The 27,064-nt window shown below is 39.2% G+C and overlaps 1 protein-coding gene across 1 annotated transcript in view; it reads right to left on the bottom strand.

Moving 5' to 3' along the window:
- The window catches only part of hdac11 (histone deacetylase 11), a 124,349-nt gene that overhangs the window by 36,181 nt on the left and 61,104 nt on the right, over nt 1–27,064 (bottom strand). Inside the window, exons 7-9 of the mRNA XM_043707994.2 lie at nt 23,825–23,867; nt 20,290–20,366; nt 14,536–14,598 (exon numbers count right to left, since the gene is read on the bottom strand). Coding sequence (XP_043563929.1) covers nt 14,536–14,598; nt 20,290–20,366; nt 23,825–23,867 — 183 coding nt within the window. The remainder of the gene's footprint in view (nt 1–14,535; nt 14,599–20,289; nt 20,367–23,824; nt 23,868–27,064) is intronic.

Here is a 27,064-nt window from a genome sequence, read left to right as displayed (position 1 = left end):
ACAACAAGGGCACCTCAAGCATTTGCCTGCATTTCATCCCCTTCTCTACTGCAGTCATAGACAACTTAAACCCCTGTGTATTAATGTAAACTGATCTGAATTTGAAATTCTTTTGCAAACCCTGCAAGACCTGATCATTCTTTGCTCTCCCCTCCTATGGTTTTGAGGAATTAATGTTAAAAACAGATTTATTTTCTAATGAGAACATTTCATCAAACCTTGCAATTTTAAATTCTTCTTCACAAACACAGCAAGAATTGCTTTAAACTATAATAAATTCTAAGCAAAGCATAAATCTGCAGTTCTAGAAACATCAGCATAGATATAACCTAAATAAGTAAATGATTTGAGATTTCTTTCATCTTATTTTTCGAAAATATGCTAAGTTCCATGAACGATGCTTGCAATTTTGTTCTTAATACACTTTCCACAATGTCGGCAGTAAAATACATTGAGACATTCAGACTTCAATTTGACATTAAGTTAAGACAAAGAAACCAATGCCCCAGACTCAATTTGATCTTCGTTTTTTTATACATTTAAAATGTGACATAGCAATAAACTTCCCTTTCACCAACCATCTTTGTCATGTTATTCAATCCTAATCAACACTCAGCAAAACATCCATAAGAAGCAACGACAGGCAGTATTTAGTAATTTAGGAAAAACATGACCACATGATGGAGCTGTAACATAACAAACTGTGATTTGTACATTGCTTGAGTTAACATGCTATGCTCCATTTCAGATTGTAGGAGAGTAATCTTTACATATGTACAGAACAATAGGTGTATCACAGAATGTAAGCTGGCAATACCTTGTGGCTAAACTAATCCACCTGAACATCGCAATATTTTTGAGGTATTTATATATATATATAAAAATTGGTATATATATCATTGTGCATTATGCTTATTTAGAAAAAAAACACCTTTACAGAAGCAGCTTGAGTTTAGAGAAACTACATCATCTTTCTAAATGTCCTCATATATAAGCGGTATAAACTACCCAAGTTCAATTCTGTTGTAAAGCAAAATAAATCTTGGGCATGTTTCATCCCAGGAGAACATTATAGAAGATAGAAACATATTAGATTAGCTAGTGAAGGATCATAGAATATTACAGCACAGAAGGAGGCCATTTGGCCCACTGAGTCTGCTGTCATTCTACTTCCTACATTCAAACTGTTTTCTCTAAACCTCACTGTCTTGCATTTAATCTGGTTTTAGCTGTGTTGTAAGTTACTATTCTGAAATAGAACTTAAAAGAAACACTTAAAAATGCTGCCTGATTGCATAGCAGATTTTTCATCAGATGACACACAAATCAACTTGAGTGCAAACTCGAGGGGAGGAAAAACATGTTTTGGACATAAGTTGTACTCATTCCATCGACTGCGCATCAACAAAATTCAACCTAGTATGTTTAATTGTGTTCAACTGTATACAAGTCTCATGGAAATGGTTGAATACATGTTCACAATTCAAAAATAAATTATCAATGGAGAACTGAGAACCAGCACAGGATTAATGTTGCTGCACATAAACAGTGAACCAGGTACTGAGCACAGGTTAATACCAGGATGCGAGTAATAGATCGTGAACATTACACAAACCCGCAGTGCAGAGAGTTGATTGCACAAAAGGGAAAGCTCAGCTCACTTAAATAATTCAGTGGCACTCGAAGAACACTCGGTTCAAAAGGTTGTCAGCAATTCTTAAAGAGCTGCTGGTCACCTTTACAGCTGTACTAGGACAGAAATGGCTGCAAGGATACATATTAGAACAGCAACATTTAGTGAATGTGCTGTTGGAAATATTCTTATTCTATAAATAAACCTTTTACAGCAGCTTTGAAAACAACCAAGGTTGGATATCTTTAATTGAATGGGGAAGAGGAGGCCCTAAATGACCTAAACTTGGGCAAATTTAGATTCTCCCTTATAGAAGAGTTAACAGGAAAAAAAATTGCCAAGGATTTTTATTTAATATTTAAGAACCTGTAAATTTCCAATCTGGTTTCACAGTCAGAATCATGGTAGACACCAAAATGTAGAAAATGCACGCCTTAGAAAATTCAGCTTTCAAATTTCCCTTTTGGAAATTTCTAAAATCAACTCTATTAATAAAGAAGCACATCAGTTTTTTCCTGCGCTACAAAAAATGAAATACTGGGTAGGATGATCAGCAAATCACAAGTTTGCTTTTGTATTATAGGCAAGAGGTATGGGCTTTTATTCTCACAGAAAATAGGGATAATTAGTACAACTGATTCCATAACATTGGTAATGATCCCAGATTCTTCCAGAATAAAAATACAGTTTTACTTTATTCAGTCACTCTGAAACAGCAATCATTGCCATAGATTTTTATTCAAGGATGCTTAAGTTGTTCTTTAAGTTTTACAATTTCACTTTTTTGAGGCTATTGTTCAGCATTTGCTTTTGTTTTATAATTTGTTCCTGAGATTGTATTCATAGGTTTTGACAAATAGGTATCTTATGAAGGGTTCATTTGGCAAGTGAACTGAGCACATGTTGTGCATTGTGTATTATAAGAAATTAACAAAATGGGTCATATATTAAAGTTTTTCAACTAACTCCTGCTGAGTGACTAGTTCCTTGCAGGCCTTTCTTCTGGTCAGCCTTCCAATCTGAATCTAGGCCAGTCAGTGAGAAGGAAACCATGATACCTTCCCTTCTGGATAACATTTTTGATGACTCAGTCTTACAGTTCCTTCAACCCTGAGTGTACAAGTGCTTCCTTTCTATACGCAGTTATGATCTCAGCTGATGCCAGTACAGGACAAGTCAGATCCCAGTGAGAAACCTGATTTGATAAACCATAAAATTTTATTTCTGTAATTTGGTTGCCATATTGTCAGGCTGCCGATGTACTTTAAACAAATGAACATCACAATTTATTGCACACCAAAGAAAAAAACAAGCTAATTCATACTATACAACTAGTTGGAACACAGTCTTATTACAAATATTAGTAATAATTATTCACGCTTTTAACCTCAACTTGGTCTGACAAGTTGTGACATGTCAATCTGTTTTAATATAGAATTTTTTTCTTTCTAATGTTTCCTTCACACTAGAAAATGTAGAATCTCAACGTGTTTTGTCAAATGAACATTGTCCAAAAAAAAGAACAACTATTCATATACTATACTATGAGCAAATATTTTTCGTATTCCTCTAGAATAATGTTTCTTTCAGAATATTAGACATGTACACCTTGCTATCTATTGTTTTCAAAATAGTGCCAGTGTTTCAGCAGCCTTTCAATAGCCGTTTTATTTTCATGGCTTCCCAATGGACATTATTATTTCCCACTGAAAAAAAATGAAACCAGCCATGCCCAGAATGCATGTAAACCATCACAAAAAAAATGACTAACTATATATCTTCTGGATCACCAAAGGCTGGAAACTACAGTGTATATTTCTTTGAATTTAATTTCTTTAAATGTTTTATTTGGTCTCAGCCTCATCATCCATAGTACCTTTTAACACTGTACTCAGTTCTCAATCATAAGTGCTTCTTTTTTCCAGCTTGTTCCGTAGTCCTTATTCTTGCCAACCTGGGCCTCTATTCACCCTTTCTCGTTCTGAGTTCTTACAAGATCTCCCATCCTATGATCAGAATTCATTTTACAAGTTGCAATCTTTTCTGAGGGCTATACTCAATTCCAGGTATAATTTCAGAGTTTCACTGCCTCAGGAAAGACCCCTCCCTCCCTTGTTATACTCTCCTCACCCTCTTCCATAGGGCAGAAGATACCGAAGCTTGAAATCACGGACCAACAGATTTTAAAAAAAACAGCTTCTTCCCGACTATTATCAGACTTATCAATGGACCTCTCATATTAGAGTTGATCTTATTCTGCACCTTCCCTGTAGCTCTAACAGTATATTCTTCATTCTGTTCTATTACCCTCATGTATTTATGTAAGGTATGGTTTGTCTTGTTAGCACACAAAATAATACTTTTCACTGTGTCTCGGTACAATAATAACTCAAAATCAAAGTGCATTTTTATTTTAGCCTTCCTCATCCTTTCTTAATTTTGACAATCCATGGATCACTGGTCTCTCAACTCGCACATTTAGCCAATCGTTATATTTTGCAATGCTGTTTCCCTCTCCCTAGAATGGCGGCATTCTTCCATCCACTGGCCCTTTTTTTGCATTTTTATTACTGTGGTGCCAACCTCTGGTGTTATCCTCGTGGGAAAATTGCCGTGTCCTGCATCTTTGCATCACTTTATCCCTATTCAGTCAACCCCTCAATCGGTCACAATCTGATGTTTAATTGTTCAACGTATGCGCATGTGAAATGCATAGCGCCTCAGTACTTTTTCTGACTTCTTCAGATTCTGAAAGTGTGCAATCAGTGCCAATTACCCTCAAGGACATAAAATGTCAGATTTCCCATCATTATCTATAATGTTATCTGGACCTTTTCCTTCTTTCTAATCTTTTCTTTTGTGACCACATTGACTGGATTAAAATTTATTTCTGATGGCCTCATACATAATGCCACAAGGCTTGCTGAATTTCCTGAAACACAGCCTTTGCCCGGCATGTAGGGCACTCAAGCGCTCAAAAGAAGTGGATCTAACTTTGTCCTCTCCAAACCAGGGAATGATTATTCATTACCAAAAGACTGTTTGGATTTCTCACTAAAACTCAATTGATATGGACCATAGCCCCCAAATTATCTGCAGCACGTTCTTCACATGGACTGCCAAAGCATTTTACAACTTGGCTGGCCTACTAGGATGTCACAAAGTATCCCAACTTTTACTGTGGGATTTCTTCCACACACAATTACTGAAGTGAACTCTCTGCTACTAAATTTATTACCATAACATTCACATTTTCACACACACTCCTAAACTTATAATTGGAAAAGTCTACCACCCAACACAGCCACTGTCAGTTAAGAATTCAGCCAGACCTCCCATTTCAATCCCTCTCTACATCGCCATTATCTCACCCACTATTATAGTCATAGGGCTGTATAGCACAGAAAGAGACCCTTCAGTCCAACTCGTCAATGCCGACCAGATATCCTAAATTAATCTAGTCCTATTTGCCAGCACTTAGCCCATATCCATCTAAACCATTACTATTCATATATCCATTCAGATGTCTTTTAAATGTTGCCATTGTACCAGCTACCACCACTTCCTCTGGTAGCTCATTCCATACATGTACCACATCACGCTTTTCTCTTTATTATATATTATTGTAGATTAGCTAAATCCCATAAGTCCATTGATACAATTTTTTAAAGTTTCTTGCTACTGGAAGTCTCACTGTGAGTTGTGATGATGTCCTCCTCAACAAAGGATCCACATTTAATATTTCTATGAATAGCCTATTTGGCTTTAAGGTCAGCAAGTTTCTGGGGCCAGAAATCTCATTGACCCTGGAGAGAATCATAGAACATTACAGCACAAAAACAAGCCCTTCAACCCATAATGTTGTGCTAAACATAATACCAAATTAAACTAATCCCTTCTGCCTGCTCTTGGTCCATATCCCTCCATTCTTGCATATTCCTCTGCTTATCTACAAGTCCCTGAAATATGCCAATCGTATCTCCCTCCACTACCACCCCAGGCAGTGCATTTCAGTGTTAAATACTTGCCCTGACATCTACTTTGAAATTCCCCCTCTCACCTTCGATGCATACCTCCTTGTATTAGACACTTCAACTCTAGGAAAAAGATTCTGACCATCAACCCTATCTATGCATCTCATAATTTTATAGCTTTCTATTAAGTCTCCCCTCAGCCTCTGCCACTCAAGAGGAAACAACCAGAGTTTTTCTAGCCTGTCCTTAAAGCTCATTCCCTCCAATCCAGGCAGCATCATGGTAAACCTCTTCTGCACTCTCTCCAAGGCCTCCACATCCTTCCTGTAATGTAGTGACCAGAATTGAATGCAATATTCGAAGTGTGGCCTAATCTTACAAAGCTGCGATGTGACATCCTGACTCTTGTACTCAATTCACCAACCATAAAGGCAAGCATCCATACGCCTTCTTGACTGAGATATTAAAGGGTTAATTTACTCTGCTGACCTGCAGGAAATTGGATGTGCCAAGGCTAGGGTTGTATGGTAGTATCCGTCTTAGGGTGGGATGCCTCTGTACATTCCCATTCCTTGCCATTCAGAGACATTTGCATGGCCATTTCCTAGTTATTCAATAAGAACATTGCAATTAAAATTCTGACTACTCCCCAAAGTTTAAAAACAACTCACAAAAGATCTGGCCATTAAGGGATGATTTACATTACATTGTTCCTGGAGGTGATGTGATCACTACATTATGTCTTGAGTGGCATGTGACTGTGGGGGAGTGGCTGGGAGTTGTCTTGTGGGCATTACTGACTGTGATGTAAAGATGTTGGAGAATGGAAGGACTGCTCCTTGGTTCAGGGAGATCCCTTGACATGCCTTCACATGCATTGCGAAGAGTGTTAAGAGTTCCTCCACAGCTTGTACTTGCTTAATCAAGTTTGGTTGTTCACAGAAGTTGGCGTATTGCAGTTGCATCAAGTGTGTAAGAAGCTCAAGAAAAAGAACCTAACATTACCACCCTATTTACTTGTGTGACCACTTTCAGGGAGCTTTGGACTTGAACCCCAAAATCCTTCTGTACATCAATGCTGTTCACAGTCCCGCCATTATCTGTATACTTTTTTTTAACATTTGATCTACAAAGTTGCAGCACCTCACACTTACACATATTAAATGCCATCGGCCATTTCTCTGCCCATATCTGCAATTGATCTGCATCCCACTGTACCAGTTGACAAGTTTCTACACTATCCACAACTCCACCGATTTTTGTATCGTCTGCAAACTTACTCACCCACCCATCTACATCTTCATCTAAGTCGTTTATACATATATCACAAACAGTAGAGGTCCCAGTATGGATTCCTGTGGAACAGAACTAGTCACGAATCTCCAGCCTGAAAAACACCCTTCCATCACTACCTTTTGTCTTCTACAGTCTTACAACACAGCAGTGAACTCTACTGTTAATTAAACCAAGCACCCAGAAAAGCTCATCTCGTCTTGTGATCTGTTAAAATATGAGTGGTAGAAAACTCCCAAATTCTACTTTTAAAGAAAATAACATCAATTTATTTTTTAACTCTAAAAGTGAACATTGAACAGCTATTCACAACTCTAAGCCCCCCTTTTACTTAAATGCTTATTATCTGCCCCTAACTCTATAGCAATATGCCATTCCAATAAGACATGTATTAAAATTAAATCAACTTAATTTCAAAACCGCACAGCCGCTATCATCTTCAATGTCTTTCTTCTTCCAGCTGGAGATCTCCCTGGGTTGTCTTCTTTCTTTTTATTGCAAATATGTTTTATATAAAAGGTACCTTTAATAGAGAGTGTTTCCTAATTTCTTGGATCTGTGTTGTTAGCAGTTCCTGTGTCGACAATTTTCATAATGTCCATATTTTTATATCCCCAACAGCAGATCATCCCACTGGTTCGATGTTGATAAAACAATAAATTCAAACTCAATTACATTTTAGTTTGGGCATAATTTAAGCTGACTGGTTAAAGTCAAATTGTTGTCAAAACAGCAACTAAAACTCAGGTACCCATTTCACAGCCATATGTTAAATATTTTCAATTTTCCAGTACACTCTGGGACTGCCATTTACTCATACACACAGGTGCTTGCAAGCTTTCAGTTCAGAACAGCATTCACTCTCTCTCTCAAAGATACAGTACATGCCTTCAACTTCATAACAACGGGAAAGCCAATTCTGAATCCAAGCAGCCAAGTCTCCATGGATCCCATGCATCTTGATCTACTGGATGAGCCTACCATGACGGACGTTATCAAAAGCCTTACTGAAATCGATATAAACTGTACCCACAGCTCTACCTTCATTGATCATCTTCATCAACTCCTTGAAAAATTCAAACAAGTTAATGAGACATGACCTGCCCTGCACAAAGCCATGCTGACTATCCCTAAGTAGGCCACGCTTTTCCAAATGTACATATATCTTAAACCTCAGAAAACTGATGTGAGACTTATCAGTCTATAGTTTCCTGGATTATCCCTATTTCCACTCTTGAACAGAGGAATAATGTTAGCTACTCACTGGTCCTTCAGGACCTCTCCAGTGGCTAGTGAGGATACAAAGATCTTTGTCAAGGTCCTAGTAGTCTCCTCTTTTGTCTCTCTCAATGACCTAGGTAGATACCTATTGGGCCTTGGGGGCTTACCTACCTTCTTGCTTTTCAAAAGATCCAACACTACTTCTTCCATGATCACAAAATGCCCCAGTATATTAGCATGCTTCACATAAATCTCACTATCTTTGATATCCTTCTCCTGGTGAATACTGATGCAAAGTACTTATTTAGGAACTCACCCACATCCTCTGCCTCCAAGCTCAAATTCCCTCCTTTACCCTCGAGGGGCCCTATCTGCTCCCTAGTTATCCTCTTATTTTTAATGCACCTGTAAAATGCCTTGAGATTCCCTTTAACGTTACTTGTCAAGGTCATTTCATGGCCCTTCTAGCTGTCCCAATTCCTTGCTTAAGTTCTTGCTTTCCTTATATTCCTCATGGGCCCTGTCTGAATTTAGCTTCTTAAACCTTACATATGCTTCTTTTTCCCTTTTGACTAAATTCACTCCCTCATTATCCAAGGGTCCCTTACCATGCCATCCTTATCCTTCCTCCTTACTGGAACTTGCCGGTCTTGAACGCTCATCAGCAGATCATTAAATAATTACCACATGTCAAATGTAGACCTGCCTAATAACAGCTCCTCCCAATTAACATTCCCGAGCTCCTGCCTAATACTGATGTGAATTGTATTTGAATTGTATGTGAATTGTCTTCCAATTTAGTACCTTCCCACAAGGTCCTGACGTTTTCTTGTTCATTGCTATCTTAAACCATGAAAGAATTGTGATCATTGTTTCCAAAATGTTCTCCCACTTTAAGGTCAGTCACCTGGCCAGGCTCATTAGCCAATAAGATAGTCCAATAGTTGGATTATCCACATACCGTTTCAAGAAACTGTCTTGAACGCATTTAACAAATTCTGCCCAGTCAATATTGAGACGTTAAAGTCAGCCTCTATGACAACTCTGTTTTTATTGCATTTTTCCATAATCTACCTACATGCTTGTTCCTTATTGTCTCACTGGACATTGGGGGGGCCTACAGTATAATCCTGTCAGAATGATTGCACCCATCTTATTTTTGAGCTCAACCCACATTGCCTCAATGGATGAACCCTCCAGTTACATCCTCAGAGTGTAGATGAGGCAGACATTCTCCTTGCTTAATAATGCAACTCCTCCATCTCTTTTAATTTCCTCTCTGCCTCATCTAAAACAATGAAGCCCTGGAACATTGAGCAGACAGTTCTGTCCTCTCTCAACCAAGTCTCTCTAATGGCCACAACAGTATAGTCCCATGTCATGATCCAGGCTCTAAGCTCATCTGCCTTACCTATAAATACTCCTTGTGTTGAAATAAACACACTTCAATCCATTAGTGCCACCATGTTACCTGTGTTTGCATATCCTTTCTTTCTAACTTTCTGATCCTAACATCAACCTTCCCCATAATCGCTCTACCTGCTGCTCTTGTTCCCAGACCCTTGCCATTCTAGTTTAAACCCTGCTGAGCAACACCAGTGAACCTCTCTGTGAGGATATTGGTTTCCCTCCAGTCTAGTGCATCTTGTACAGGTCACCCCTGTCCCAGTAGAGATCCCAATGATCCAAGAACCTGAAACCCTGCCCCCTGCACTAGCTCCTTTGCCAAACATTCATCTCTCCTATTTTTCTATTCCTTGCCTCACTAGCACGTAGCACTGGTAGTAACCCAGAGATTACTACCATCAACGTCTTGCTCTTCAGACTCTTTACTAACTCCCTGTAATTACTCCATAGGACCTCATCCCTCTTCCTACCTAGGTCATTGGTACCACAACCTATGAATGTTTTATCATTATTTACTGCGGTGCAAAAGCATTTGTTGGTCATGGTGCACATTGGTACCAGCGACCTAGGTAGGAACAGGGATGAGCTCCTGTGGAGTAACTACAGGGAGTGAGGAAAGAGGCTGAAGAGCAGGACCTTGAGTAATCGATCTGACTCCACTTCAGTACAATCTCTTCTGCTTTCAGACTTCAAGCTGCTCCCAGGACCCAGCCTTCCAATTTGCAGACTACCTTCGCTGCCAGATGTCTGCACCAGGTAGCCCCACACACAAGACCACAGAGCCCCAAGCCACCTGCTACCACAGCTGCCTGACCCTAACCATACTGCAGGCCACATCCAAGGTCTATTCCAGTTACAACCAATCCAACCCTCTCACCACAAGGCCTTAATTCTTTTCCCCATGATCCCAAAGAGCAATACACCAGCTATGACCAGGTAAAACATTCCCCTATTCACCTCACAGCCAGCAGAATAATGAAGGGGAGCAGCAGAGCTCCATCTGAACAAAAACAGCCATCACTCTCAACCCACAACCCAGACAAACCCAGCAGCTCTTCTATCTTGCCCCAGCAGCTGTAAGCCATGATTTTAGACAAGATGCCCACTGGCCCCAATCATTATCCTGCAGGAAGAGAAGGGAGAAAAAGCTAACAACACCAGCCATGACAAACACCCAGTATGGGAAGGGGAATGCTGCAATCCCAAAGCTAGGTAAACTAAATCGAGCTGCTCAAGTGAACAGTGGCCTGAAGAGACCCTCAGGTGTGACACTAGCCAGCAAGGAGTGTAGTGGATCCCCCAAACAGACAGCAGGCTCAACATGGTCACCTTAGCTTCAGGATTCTATAAAATGTTTATAAAAATCATTTTTTGGAATGTGTAATATTCATTATTAATTTCTATCCCTTGTTGCATTCCCAAAGGCATCAATGATCCTCTTGAACTGGCTGCTCATGTATTCAGGTTGCTTTTAAAAACTTGTTCAGTAGTGAGTTCCAAGATTTATACCCAACGTGCATTGGCAGTGATTGATGATTAGGCTAGTGTGAGAAATAACGATCAAATGGATTAATTTATCATGGATAATGTCAAGCTTGCTGAATGTTGTAGTTACACCAATCCAGGCAAAAGGGAGTCCACTTCATCACACTCATAACTTGATCCTTGTGTGTGGCAGAGAAACCTTACTGAGTTAAGGGCTGAAAACTCACTGTAAGTAACTCCCCCTTTCATCTGCTCTCATAGCCATAGGCACTTATGTAGCTATTCAATGCAAGTTTCTTGTAGTCCTCAAAGTCGACAGTGGGAACTTAATAGTGAAAATGTTAGCGAGGTGACTGGGTTCTCAGTTGCTGGAGATGGTCACTTGTTAGTGCAAATGTTAAATGCCATTTATCAGTGCGAACATGAATGTTGTCCAGACTTCCTACTTGCTGCCAATGGACTGCTTCAGTATCTAAGGAATTGCGAATGGAAGTGAACATTGAGCAAATATTTGTGAAACCTCTCTGACCCTGTGATGGTGAGAAGATTATCAATGGGGCAGCTTAGTAGTTTGGCCTAAGACACATGCATAAGGAATTCCAACAGTGACGTTCTAGGGCTGAGATAATTGGCCTCCAACAATCACATGTTCTTTTCTGGAAAGCATGATTTCAACGATTGGAGGAGTTTCTTTTCCCTGCATTCCACTGACTTCAATTTAATTGGAGTTCCTTGGTATTAAACTCATTTGAATGTTGCCATGATGCCAAGGCATCTTCACCCCTTCATCCTAAAGATTCAGCCCTGTGTCCCTATTTAACTAAAAGGTTGTAATGTGAAGTAGAGTTGAATAGTCTTGGCTAAACCCAAACTGAATATCAATGAGTAGGTAAATGCGATTTCACAGCACGTTTAATGAGTGCTTCCATCACCACTGATGACTAAGAGTAAGCTGATACAGCAGTAATCGACCTGATTAGAATTGTACCGTTATTTGTGCACAGAACATATCTGGGCATATTGTCAACTAGTATTATAGCTGCACAGGAACAGCTTAGTTAGGAGTGAGCCAGTTCTGGAGCACAAATCCTCAATTATTTTGAACCCATAATATCTGCTGTTTTCAGTTCACTAAAGCATTTCTTGATGTTTTATGAAGTGAATACAATGGATCGAAGATCGGTATCTATGACGCTGGGATCACAGGAGGTGGAATGGATCAATTACTCATTATTTAGCTGACGATTACTACAAAAGGTATCAATGTTTTTCTTTTAGGCCTTCAGGTGACAAGTACAAACCCTTAACCATTACAGGTGCATGCCAATGATATTGCACTATGCCACATGCAAGGGGAGCATAAATAATGCATTAATACCAGACAAAAGGGATGTCTTGCCCTTGATGCCAATGCTATTTGAATCATACCTAATATTAATGGCCCTCTAAAGTTAGTACATAACTGAACACAGCTGCCTACTAACTTGCAGTCTAGTAAGTTGTTAATATTAAGATTTTCATTTTCCTTTACCCTCACATTTGGTCACAACAAAATTAACAAACTATTCTGCAAAATGATTCATTCGCCCTTTGTACAATTTACTCTCACAAATAAAGCAATCCTTGATCCCCACCAAAGGCAACAAATAAATTGCACTAAATAAACATGAAAGCAACTGACTAAATTGCAATTTAATGTGATATTATTGTTTGTGTTTAAATGGATGATGGATTGTTGCTGTTTTATCATTCACAATATAAAATTCAGTGTAAAACTATTTCTCAACATCTCATTACATTCTTCTCCTGTCAATGCTGACCTATGCAGTGCCTCATCTTGAAGGACTATCCTAGAATTACCATCTGCTTTCAAGGTGAAAATGTCAGCCTCTCTATTTTGATCTCACTACTAAATCCTCAGTGAACTGAAATGGAGAATCACCTTTGTAATTTTTCCATGAATTGCCTCAAAGGTTGGAATATTACTTTTTAAATTCAGTTGACCAAAACAGAATACGTTACTCAAGGCATGGTCAAATTGCTGCCTAATTTTGCTCTGTTCTTCCATATCCTTTACTGGTTCAGTATTGTAGTTCAGCATTATGTTCCTGTTATGGGTTGCTGCTTAACATTGTTTTTGTGAACAATATCTGATATACTAGAAAGTTGCAATTTATGTTTTGGTTAGAAGAATGGGAAGAATGGGAAAAACCACAATAACTGAAACAAAGTTTCAACATATCCTTCCACAACCTACTCTGACTGAGATAGAAGGAAAATCATTTGTGACCACAATTCACCACACAGTAAAACAGAAAAGGCTCAAAATACTCAGCAGATACTTTGGTATGATATCTCTTCACAGATGCTGCCAGATTTGCTGAGCATTTCCAACATTTTGAGCTCTTATTTAAGACCTCCACCATCTTCATTTTCTCTTTAGTCTAAAGTTTCTTAACTCACCACCTCCTCTAGAAGTACAGAGGGAAGGTGCTGATCAGACTAATGAGGAGACTTAAAGCATGCCCACCAGTTACTGGCCTTAAAAATGAATAGCAATTGAAAATCCACTAATACCCAAAGCCCACTTACTGTCAGATTTAGGTGAGCTTACAAATGGGGATGAAGCCTGTCCACCTGAAACAGGCATAACGTTTCTTACATATGAAAACTGAAGCTCGAAGAGAGCTGCAGAACATGATTGAGAGATTCAGGCTGTGCATAAGCCACTCATTTTCTGCCTAAATATACAAAGCATTGAATGGTCTCAGCAGCAATACTTCAAATGAATGCTGGGACCAGTTCAAAACAGCCCCATGTAAATTTGCTTTTACTTCATTTTTGTGGTCACTGGAGAAGTAGGGAGTTCCACTCCCATCCTCCGTCGATCCACAAATATACTTTATGACTCTACTCTACCTTCTGGATTGTCACTCCATCTCACTTCTGTCCTCAACAGACCCAACCTCTCAGCCAGTTCACCACTTGCTGTTGTTGGATACTTATTTGGTGCCAACAGTTTGTTGTTGCTACTTGCTAGTATTAAAATGAGGTATGAAGCAGAGTGGTTCTTCTGTCTTTAAGTCGGTTTTGGAAGCCCACAATTTCTCTGAGTCAACCTGAGCTACAACAGTATGCCTCCCAAATGAAGTAATCAATTCAACTATACAGTCACTGCCAGAACAATTAAACACAATAAATCTTATGCTCATTTTGGCTTGGGGAACCCAATGTTGGCAAAAGAAGAACATGAATATTCTATAGTACAGTGGCTCTGAATCAGAAACATTCTTTTCTGATATCAACTCACAAGGTAACTGCTGTATCAGAAATTATTTATTTTACATTGTTATTGAAGAATGGGCAGGTTATCCGCACTATTCACTTGACTTCCAATCAAACTTGTAATGTTTACAGGAAAATTACCTCAACAAATAAATGACATGTTTCTGTTCAAAAACAGGACAGAGAAAAACAGAAGGTGCTTTTCATTTCCACATTAAAAAAAATTTGGGAAGATACCTGATGTGCATCCAAATCGATGATCATGGCCTTAGACACTCCTTCCACTCTGTCAAACAGAAACTGCACCAAAAATACAACATAAGAAAAGCAAGATTAGCTGCATAACTACACATTTCAAGTTAGTGCACACAGTAGCAGCAACTCTGAATAATTAGCAAACCAATAAACAAAGTAGAAAAGAGAAAATTTAAACAAGGAGTACTGGGCACAGTGGATCAGCGAGATAGATATCGGGCTGGATATTACATGTATCACCACCCACAAGGCATTTTGGCAGGTGGCCATATAATATTAACTGGGTGCCCAATCTTGCACCCCCAAATTGGCAGACCATCACCATATACAAGTTAATACTTAAGGGACAGAAAAGCTTGCTAAAATTTCAAGTGAGCCTGATAATATTGCTGCCCATTCCAAAATATGATTTGCACATACAGATGGACATTTATTAAAAGTAGTAGCATATAGAACTGTAGGAGGAAAATGGAGGAATATTGTCTACAGGCCCTTTGCACATCAGAGCAGCTCCTCTGAAAATAATACTCCCCCCTCCCCCGCCACCTGTCTGCTCTTAAACCCCTCTCCAACTAACCCAAACTCTCTTTGACCCTATCCTTCAGATTTATTTTAGGTCAAGTTTAGTGGAACCTCCTCATGTGTCTGGCTGTAGTACCAACAGCAACCACTACAGAGCTTCTGGTGCTGTTGGAGCTGCATCCAGATTAGCCAGCAGCACCTGAGGGTGGAAGGATCTCCCAGGGAGGGGTGAAAGTCTCACAATAAGGTACGTTAGCACACCCACAACATGTTTCGGCCACAGGGCAGGCATCCAATGGATCAGCCAGATTATAGGCTACTTTTTCTACGGGGGTGCAAGTAGTCCATGTCTTCCATAAATTTTCAGCCCATCATTGCTAATTAATATGAGGAAACTCTACATTTTCCACACACTCGCAAACACAGGTGACTTGCTTTAAATAGAGCAATGTGGTTGACTCTTAACTAACCCCTGGGATGGGAAATAAATACTGGCCTAGCCAGTGATGCCTTCATGCTGTGAATAAATGAAAATGAAACATGGAAACACATGTGAAGTACACAGAAACGGTCTAACAAAAACTTGGAGCAGCCGGGAGAGTGCATCATAAAAGTTAAAATGCAAGTGCCTGTCACCACACAAGCAAATTTAAAAGCGTTTGAAAATATTTGACCATGATGGAATGTTTGAACAGAAACAAACACTGTGGAGCAAGCTATTAAAATATAAGGAGGTGGTGGAATAAAGGTAATGTCACTTAACTAGTAATCCAGAAATCCAGATTAATGTGTTCGGGACGTGTTTGAATCCCAAAACCATTACCAAAATGTGATTTTTTAAAAAATCTGGAATTAAAAAGCTGCTCCAAAAGCGATCATGGGGCCACTCAGTCAGGCCAGACTCTAGTTAGACCCCCATACTAGACTGTGCTATCACTATCACTACGCTGCAAGGAAGGTTCAAAACTCAGGTGAGATAAGATTGGGAAATTGCCCGATGGGAAGGACAATGTTACACAAAAATATTGGGAAAATGCAGGCTGCCACATCTTTGAACAAAGGGAATGTCAGGATAATTAAGTAGACCATAAAGATAAAAAAAAACACTATTATAGATCATTAAACCATCAAATAGGGTCAAGGGGATAATGAAGACTGCAAAAGTTCTCAAAAACAGAATGTAATCAACAGAAGGAATTGACTTCTGGATAGGACAACTGCAAATGAAAACTTTTTAAAAAATACATTCCATGGGTGAAGACGTCACTGGTTAGGCCAGCATTTACTACCCATTCCAGAGAGCAGTTAGAGTCAACCACATTGCTGTGGGTCTGGAGACACATATAGGCTAGACCAGGGCAGGATAACAATTTCCTTCCCTAAAGGACATTAGTGAACCAGATGGGCTTTTCCTGATAATCAATAATGGTTTCATTGTCATTACTAGACCTTTAGTTCATGATTTCTACTGAAATCAAATTCCACAATCTGCCGAGATGGAATTCAAACCTGTGTACCCAGAACATCACCTGGAATAATAATCGAGCAATAATACAGCTCCACTATCACCTCCACAAATGACTGTAATATATTGAGAGGAATCTAATGAGAGCATAGGCTTTTGCCTGGGTTTCTGAGGAAAAGTGATCAGGTTGCCCTTCTCATCACATATATCCTTGAGCAAAATACATTAATTTCACCAATATCCTTATAAAATAATGGAAGGGATGTGCAAAACAGGCATGCGACCTGCAGAACACTCATGCATTTACAGTGGAATGATCAGCAAACATTGTGCATAAATATGAACTGCATGCATATATGGAAATGTGAAAAAGGTGATATTACAAGATAAAATGCTGTCCTAAAGTGGCAATCATCCAGTAGGACTGACAAGATTCAGATAATTACTTATTATATATCCAGACACACGTGTGCTGATAGCACATTTAAGCAAGACTGGAAATTAATGAATCTCATTCCCCACTTCATAGTTTTAGCAGAAACACACAGTTGTTCACTAAATATTTTAGCATTTATATTAACACAGAAGACAGGAATGCAATGCAAATGGATTAAGCATGTATGATAGCATCACTCACTTAAATCCATAGGCTAATACCTTAAAACAAAAAATTTTTACATTGTAATGCAAGAAGGTAAGCACAATTTAACCTTAGTGTGTTGCAAATGATAACATTTGGAAGACAGCTCATTGTTGATTGAAAAGTTCCCTCAAATTTGCTTTGCAGTGATAAACAGCTTATTAGAGGGAAATAGAGATGACAGGATATGAAGGATGTAACCTGTTAAAATGGTTTACGTATAAGAGGTTTTGAAATGTTTTCCTTGATAGGTGCTTGGTATTACAAGAATGAAGTAATTGGTGTATTTCAATTAGTTTTATTTTATTACAGTATTCGTTTCATTTCAGCAAAATAGAATGCTAAAATAATACAATTGAGGAAGACATTCTTCCTGTGGGCTGTTACAATTGAGAATTTAATGGTTAAAAAGAATTATCATTCATTTTGTAATGACTGCAAAATGGTTTTTGATAATTATAACTAAATATAGGTAATAAGTTGTATCTTATAAATATAATTAGTTTTCACATTTTGTTTTATTGTATTGTTACAATATGGAGACAGACAGCCAATCCCTTAAATTAGCAACACAGTAAAATTAAAGTAGTCAATGATCATCAAGATTGCCCCAATGAATTCTAACCAGATTTTGAATAACCGTAACAGCTACCAAGTTTATCGCTTAAGGAAAGGAATTAGCAATTTATTATCAACAAATTAGCTTTAGCTGAGCAAAGTTAGACAACAAGGTAATCTAATTATGATTTAAAGCCAATCTTCTTTGATTCTCATCACCACTCACACAGACATACATAGTTAAGGGGTAAATTAAAGGAAAAATAAAACAGATGTCACTGGCGAGCTTGCGAATTTTGGGTAATCCATAGAAGCGTGGTGTGTTGGATCAGTCCGGTTTCATTTTTTGGAAGTCAGTCTTATTCATTTCTCCAGATTTCTGAAGTTTTTTGAGTAGAGCTGTAATTCAGTTCTCTAGTGGTAGGGTTGAGTCGATCGCCACTTGTTGGTACGTGTTGGCATCTGTAAGTAGTGCGCTCGCTTTTACAATGTAGTCAAAAATGAAACCAGAGGGATCCAACACACGACATTTCCACGGATTACCCAAAATTCACAAACCAAGGGCCCCCCTCAGACCCACAGTCTCACTACCTGGAACACCAACTTCCAGACTGGCCAAGGAGCTACACCAAAGACTAAAACAATTAGTAAAAGACTCACGCCACTCCATGCACTCCACCAAAGAATTCCTGAAGACCATCAAAGACAATAAGATAAAAGAGGATGAAATAATAGTCTCCTTTGATTTAATAGCCCTGTTTACATCAATCAACATTAACCTGGCCAAGGAAACATTGATTACACTATTAGAAGACTCAAAGACACATACACCAACACCACTAACTTCATCAACAAGGACAGTAGCATCAAGCTAGTGGACCTATGCCTTACCACTCTTCACCTTCAACAACAAAACCTACAGACAAACCAACGGAACATCCATGGGATCTCCAATATCATGGTTCTTAGCAGAGGCAGTGATGCAGAGACTTGAACAAAGTGCTCTGCCAACCATCCAACCCAAACTTTGGGTCCGCTACGTGGATGACACCTTTGTCATCAATAAATGAAATAAATTAGAGGAAATCTTCAAGACCATCAATAATACCCTTACTGGCATAAAATTCACTAAAGAGGAGGAAAGCAACAACAAACTGCCATTCCTAGATGTCACCTTAGAGCAAACAGCCAATGGGCAACCTCAAACCAGCATCTCCAGGAAAACAACGCATACAGACCAAACATTGAATTACAGAAGCAATCATCCCATCACCCACAAACGAAGCTGCATCAGAACATTATTTCAACGAACCAACACACACTGCACCACAGAAAAACTATGCAGAGCAGAGGAAAATCACCTATACCATATATTCAAAAAGAATGAGTACCCAATGAACACAGTCCTCTGATTTCTCAGCAACAAACTTAAACAAGCAGACAAAACACAACCAGAAAACTAGCCACTCTCTTCTACATCAAAGACATCTCAGAAATTACTGCCAGACTACTCAGACCTCTTGGCATCATGGTAGCCCACAAACCCACCAACACACGAAAACAGCAGCTAATGAACTTGAAAGACCCTATACAGACAACAAGCAAAACAAATGTCATTTACAAAATACCGTGCAAGGACTGTAACATACACTATATTGGGCAAACAGGCAGAAAACTAGCCACCAGGATACATGAACTTGCCACAAAAAGACATGATCCTCCCTCACTAGTATCCTTACATACAAATGAGGAAGGACACCACTTCGACTGGGACAACACATCCATTCTAGGACAAGCCAAACAAAGACATGCATGAGAATTCCTAGAAGCATGGCATTCCAACTGGAACTCTATCAACAAATACATCGAGTTAGACCCCATCTACCACCCCCTGAGAAAAGGAACAGGAAGTGACTTCACACCGGAAATGACATCACCAACCAAAAGAAACCCAAACGTATAAATAGAAAGCAGGAATTATCAGCAATGCTTCACCTGAGGCCCATTGAAGATGTTACCTAGTGGGGTGACGAACCGTCTGGAAATGAACCTTCCAGCTCAGCGAGCAAACCTACATCCAAAACATCAACCTGAGCTACAAATCTTCTCAAAACTCCAGTAGACTTTGTGGACTGTACCCTTAATTTCTAGTCTCTGAACTTTCAATAAGTAGATATTGGGAGGATAACCAGAGAGGAATCAAACCTCAGTCCTGAAATTTTCATAGCCACAATCCTTTTGACAAAAAAAATCACATTTTTGTTCATCTTTGTTTGGTTCAACAGTGCCTTTGTCGATTTGGTTGAGAGTGACTTCTCTGTTTTAACTTGTAAACATTCGCCAAAGCTTGAGCATAAATACATGTGTGAAGCCAAAGCATCTACAGTATTCTTTGAACAAGAATCAGTCTGCAATTAACTTCCAGGCCAGGTCATACAATCAAAAATCAGTTCATTTGTTTTTTTTTTACAAAAATAATGAGAAACACCAAGAGTTCTAATCACATCTGACAAGTTTCAAAATTTCACTTTCATTTATTGTACATTCTCACCTTAATTGCCAAAGTTATGTCAGCATAAGCACAAAAGCCCCCTCCTTGTTCACTTGAGCAATGATGAAAGCCACCACCTGACAGAAGAAAATCAATGATTACTGTGAAGCTTTTAAACATGAATTTAGTAATTGTAAGGTACAGTAGTCCATGTAAATTTACATTTAACAACTGAAATTACTGGATATAAAATTTAAATAATATGAATATTGAATAAACCTATTAACATTGTGGTATTATGAACTTTTTTTTTAAAGAATGATTTGATTGTGAATATGTGAGGTATAGATAATAAGTTTGCAAATGACATCAAAATTTGTGGTGTGTAGAGAGTGAACAAGATTATCTCAGGGTACAATGGAACCTTGATCAGATGAGCCAATGGGCTGAGAATTGGCAGATTGGGTTTAATTTAGATAAATGTAAGGTGTTGCATTTTGGAAAGGCAAATTAGGGCAGGACTTATACACTTAAATGGTGAGTTCCTGGAGAGTGTTGCTGAACAAAGAGACCTTGCAGTGCACATTCATAGTTCCCTGAAAGTAGAATTGCATGTACACAAGATAGTGAAGGCGGCATTTGGCATGCTTGCTTTTATTGGTCAGCACATGAGTACAGGAGTTGGCAGGTCATGTTGCAGCTGTGCAGGACATTGGTTAGGCCACTTTAAGAATACTGCATTCAATTCTGGTCTCCCTTTTAAAGCAAAAATGTTATTGAACTTGAAAGAGTTCAGAAAAAGTTTGCAAGGATGTTGCCAGGGTTGGAATTTTTGAACTACAGGGAGAGGCTGAATAGGCCTGGGCTGTTTTCCCTCGAGTGTCGGAGGCTGAGGGGTGACCTTATAGAGGTTTATAAAATCATGAGGGGCATGGATATGATAAAGATTAGATTTTTGATTCGATTCCCTACAGTTGGAAACAGGCCCTTTGGCCCAACAAGTCCACACTGACCCTCCGAAGGGTAACCCACCCAGACCCATTTCGCCCTGACTAATGCACCTAACACTATGGCAACTTAGCGTGGCCAACTCACCTGACCTGCACATCTTTGGGCTGTGGGAGGAAACCCACGCAGACACGGGGAGAATATGCAAACTCCACACAGACACTCGCCCGAGGCTGGAATCGAATCTGGGACCCTGATGCTGTGAGGCATCAGTGCTAACCACTGAGCCAAGGTCTTTTCCCTGTGATGACAGCATCCAAAAGTAGAGGGCACGGTTTAAGGTGAGGGGAAAAATTTAAAAAGGGACCTAAGGAGCAACATTTTCACACAAAGCGTGATGCATGTATGGAATTACCTTCTGGAGGAGGTGGTGGAGACTGGTACAATTACAACATTTAAAATGCACCTGGATGGGTATATGAACAGGAAGGGTTTAGGCAGATATGGGCCAAATGCTGATAAATGCGACTATATTAATTTGAGATATCTGGATGAATTGGACAAAAGGCTCTGTTTCTATGCTGTACATCTCTATGACTCTTGACCAGTTAGCCTGACTTCAGTAGTGGGGAAGATGCTCGAGTCCATTATAAAAAAATTGATAGAAAAGCACTTGATAATATGATGAGAGGATCAGACAGTCAACATGGACTTATAAAAGGGAAATTATGATTGACAAGTCCACTGGAAGTTTGAGAGGATGCAAATAGGAGAGTTGATAAGTGGGAGCAAATAGATGTTGTTTCCTTCACTTTTCAGAAAGATTTCAACAATGTCCCTCATAAGAAAATTACATGTAAAATTAAAACTCATGGGATGGGGGTAGTGTACTGACATGGACAGAGAAGTGATAGGCAGGTAGGAAACAGAGTAGGAATAAACGGCCTTTTTCTGACAAACACCTAGTGACTCATAGGGTAACACAGTGATCAGTGCTTGGACCCCAGCTATTCAGAGTATATACAAATGATTTAGATGAGTGAGTTAAATACAATATTGCCAAGTTTGCAGATGACAGAAACTCTGGCTAGCAGATTGAATTGAGAGGAGGATGCAGGGATGTCTCAGTGAGATTTGGACAAGTTGAGTGAGTGCGCAAACGCATGGCAGAAAGACTACAACGTGGATAAATGTAAGGTTATCCAGTTTAGTAGCAAAAACAAGAAGGCAGATTATCTGAATGGGAACACATTGGAAAAGGGGGAGGTGCAATGAAACCTGGATGATTTGTACACCAGTCGTTGAAAATAACCATGCAGGTGAGGCAGGCATTGAAAAATGCAAGTGGTTTTTTTGGCCTTCACAAATAAAGGATTTAAAATACAGCAGCAGAAATGTCTTGGTAAAAATATATAGGGCCTTGGTGAGACCACAACTGCAGAATGTTGTCAGTTTTGGTCTCGTTATTGGAGGAAGAATTTTCTGGCTATGAAGAGAGTGTAGTGAAGGTTTACCAAACTGATTCCTGAGATGGCAAGACTGACATATGAAGAAAGAATGAATTGGTTAGGACTATAATCACTAGAATTTAGAAGAACTGGCAGGAGGGGAATCTCAAAAACCTATAAAATTCTAACAGGAGCAGACAGCATAAATGCAGGAGGATGTTCCTGATGACTGAGGAATCCAGAACCATAGGTCACAGTTAAGGACTAATCAAGTAGGTCATTTTCAAATGAGATAAAGGAGAAATGTCTTCACACAGAGTGCTGAGCCTGTGGAGTTCTTTGTCACAGAAAACATTTAAAGGCCAAAACATTGAATGTTTACAAGAAGCATCAGATATAGTTCTTTGGGCTAAATGGAATCAAAGGATGTAGAGTGAAAACAGCAACTAGGTATTGAGTTGGGTGGCCAGCCATGATCAAACCTAATAATGGAGCAGACTTGAATGGCAGAAAGGCTTACTCCTATTCCTATTTTCTATGGTTTTATATTTACTTTGAAAGAAACCAATCAACCAACCCAAGAAAACACTACTTAGCCAATATGAGATTGACAATGAATTGTTTGGTGCACAAAAAGGACTAAGGAAAGGAAAGATTAAGTCAACAAAATAGAACAAGAAACCAGTATTGCAATCTGGGATTCTGGAGTAGATTTACCAAAACATCACTCCTTTATTAAGTATTACTTTTTTTGTACTTGTTATGATTAGCTTCCTAAATTCTGTAAAATATGTGACAATGTGTGTGTACCTGAAATGGGTGTTATAACGATTCAGGACTAATAATCCTTCAGGTTGGCTATCTCAACTCGGTCTAAAATTGAGATCCAAGTTAATTACCATTAAATTTAGAGGTGAGCTCTTACAGATTTTACAGTAAAGCTGGTGAAGAAGACTGCTTGTAAAACTTAGCAAACTGACGTGCAAACAGTAGTAAAGTTTATTGAAAATAATTTGCAATGAAAAAGAAAAGTGTATCCTAATATTAATAGCTCTACTATTGCTATAAATCTCAAACACTTTACCTGCATCTTCAGCTAGCCGATTGATTGACTATAAAAACATTCCACTGTCACATTAGCAGTAGTTATCTGTACATGGCTCACAAATCTTTATGGAAAAGTAGTTTCTGCTACCTACCAACATTGATTGCCCATCCTCTGTCAATAGCAAGTTTTCCAGCCTAAGCATTAGAAACAAAACTTGCATAAATCAAATGATTCAAAACTGAAAAACAAGTTTATAGAAACAATATAATTTACAGAATGATTGATATAATGTATACTCTCAAAATAGACTGCTATCTATTAACACTAAAAGCAACATAATTTCAAGTAAATGATTTCAGACATGCATTCAAAAGAATACTTCTAAGAAAGAAATTAGAGTCTATCATTGAAATGGAGTGTAGAATCTCAAGTTTTTTTTTTGACCAAGTGTCAGTTTTGTCAAGTATTTTTTTGGAACGTTTGTCTCTGCAAGGCCAGACACGATCTTATAATTTACATAACTTGCCTCGGTAACTACCTAACCCACTCCTACCTGCATTCATCAAACTCTAGTTCCAACTTATCATGTGCCGTTCCTGGAACAACTCACCATTCACTGAATGTTCCCTGTCAGCAGTTGTATTTCAGGGATACTTGGCAGTCAGGTGATGGGCTCAGTGATGGGCAGTCAGTCAGAAGATATCGAAGAAGGGATAGATGATGCTGGGATTCTCTGATAGGGACCTGGAGGTCCTAGTGGAAGGAGTGGTCCAGAGGATGAGCATCCCCTTCCTGGAGGACAGGCCATGGCATCGGGCCCCCAAGTGTCAGTTTCACTTGACCAATTAATTGTGATAGGCCAGTGCCTAACATGACATAACAAACATCAGTGAACACTTAGAGCAAAAACTAGTCTTTCCTAAAAATATTAATTACTTTGAAATAATGCAAAGTTAACTGGAACTTTATATTACATTCTGCAGTGTGGTGAATAATGTTTCATGAGCTTGAACACTACCCATGAGAATTCAGCTGATCTGGACATATTACCCAACTGTTACTGCTTGACAGGAATCCACAGAATGTACATTTTCTTTCCAAATCTATATCAATCTAAAATGTTGCATCACACACCAATCCCTCCAACCCATTTTACTTTGTATAAATTAATAACCTAACTTCAAATTTGCCAGTATTGCTTTCGTTTAACCATCATTTGTAATAGCAAAAACCCAAGATTCAATACGGATCACGTTCAGGACGCCTTGGATGGCAATTTCCAAACTGAAGTATAACATGATATTTAAACACATGTGCAGCTCAAAGATCATGAAGCAGAAATTCTTCATACCACTGGCATCAGGTTATTGCAAACATGAAGGGAAATTAAAGCTGAACAAGGAAGTCACAATGTTTACATGGAGTTAAGCCGATGGCTTACATCTGGTTTGAGAAAATCCTTTGTTTGTCTGATCCAGACCCCATCAGGACTCGGTCGAGAGTTTGGTGCCAGAAAAGCACAGCAGGTCAGGTAGTATCTGAGGAGAAGGAGAATCGATGTTTCAGGCATAAGCCTTTCATCAGGAATGGGCTTATGCCCGAAAAGTCGATTCTCCTGCTTCTCGGATGCTGCCTGACATGTGCTTTACCCAGTGCCACACTCTCAGCTCTGATCTCCCATATCTGCAGTCCTCACTTTCTCCCATCAGAATGCCTTCTGACAAAGACTCAGCTACTTGTGGGAAAATCTACAGCAGAACAGATAAGGGGTGTTCAAAAAGATTAGAGATCCACAGTGTTCCTTTCAGGGTGAAATGTAGGCACAACAAGCCCAGAAAACCCATGGATGTCCTGTAAAATTCACAACTGGATAAGAAGGAAAACAGACTTTTAGCAAAGGGAACAAATCAGAGGCCTTAGTGGTAGAGTATATAAAGTGCAGGAGGTTTCTTAAGAAAGCAATTCAGAGAGCAAAGTGGCATGCAAGAGATGTAGGACAGATATCAGAGGTAGTTTCTTTACTCAGACAGTAGGTGGGGCATGGAATGCCCTGCCTGCAACAGTAGACAAATTTAAGGGCATTTAAATAGTCATTGGATAAACATATGGATGAAAATGGAATAGTTCAGGTTAGATGGGCTTCAAATTGGTTTTATAGGTTGGCGCACATTGAGGGCTGAAGAGCCTGCAATGCACTGTAATGTTCTATGTTCTAAAAATAGGCAACATTATGGAGAATCCTAAAATTCTACAAGTATATTAAGAGGAAGAGGATAACCAGGGAAAAGGTAGGACCCATTCAGAACAAGGTGGAAATCTGTACGTGGAGCTGGAGAATATTGGTAACATGTTGAAAGAGTCCTTCCCTTTATCTTCACTCGGGAGAAGAAGGATGTATGCACAGAATTCAGGGAGAGGGACTCGGAGATCCTACAACAGATTGATATCAGGAATCAGGAGGTATTGAAACTTAGGCAAACATTAAAAATTGACAAATTCCCAGATCTGAATGAGTGGTATTCCAGTTCACTGTGGGAAGGGAAGAAACTACAGGTACTCTGACCCAAGTTTTTTATTTCTTCTCTGGCCACAGAGGAGGTGCCAAAGGATTGGGAGACAGCCAATATGGTTCCATTTTTCCAAGAAGGGTGGTAGAAATTAGCCAGGGAACCATAGACCACTGAGTCCCACATCAATGGCAGGAAAACTATGGGAAGAAAATTCTGAAGGAGGGAATTATTCTCTACTTGGAGTGGCAACCCTTATCAGAGAGACACTGGACTCGAACGGTCATGTTGTTTTTCTCTCCACAGATGCTGTCAGACCTGAGTTTACCCAGCACTTTGCTTTTGTTTCAAATTTCCAGTACCTGTAGTTCATGGTGTTATTTCAGCTTCATAGAACCTTGAGATGTTGCCCGGCTATGAAATTAAAGGTCAAGACCAGAGACCTTGATGCAAGAACTACAGAAAGGAGTAAAACCCCATTTCAATGTGGTAGAGTTCAACAATAAGTAATCTCAATGAGAAGAAACAAGAAGAAGAGGTTGTCTTTACAAAGCACCCTAGTCCAAGAATATCACAGACTTCAGGGGAAGAGCTACCATCTTCAGCTTGACTGTTGAGATTTCAACCAAATTCCAAAAGTCCTGAAAACAGCCTTCTGATAAAAGGCACCCTTTCTGTACAATCATCCCTGGAAACCACCATTGAACAAAAACAGTCAAAAAGTGCAAAGGACAGGTGATCAATCTCAAAGTCAGTTATGTCTTGTTACAATCTCATGCTTCCTTTTTCTCATCTGTAGATTCTTGAAGTCCTCTTCAGTTCTTGACCATTGCTGACTCTTCTGTCGCAATTTTCATTCCAACGCCTCTCCTGAAACTCGTTGG

This window comes from Chiloscyllium plagiosum, unplaced genomic scaffold (assembly GCF_037043375.1).
Source record: "Chiloscyllium plagiosum isolate Xiang-an unplaced genomic scaffold, Cpla_swu_hap1 HiC_scaffold_14, whole genome shotgun sequence".
In the NCBI taxonomy this organism is placed as follows: Eukaryota; Metazoa; Chordata; class Chondrichthyes; order Orectolobiformes; family Hemiscylliidae; genus Chiloscyllium; species Chiloscyllium plagiosum.
The sequence above is the reverse complement of the archived record's forward strand: the minus strand, read 5'-3'. Positions and strand labels throughout refer to the sequence as shown.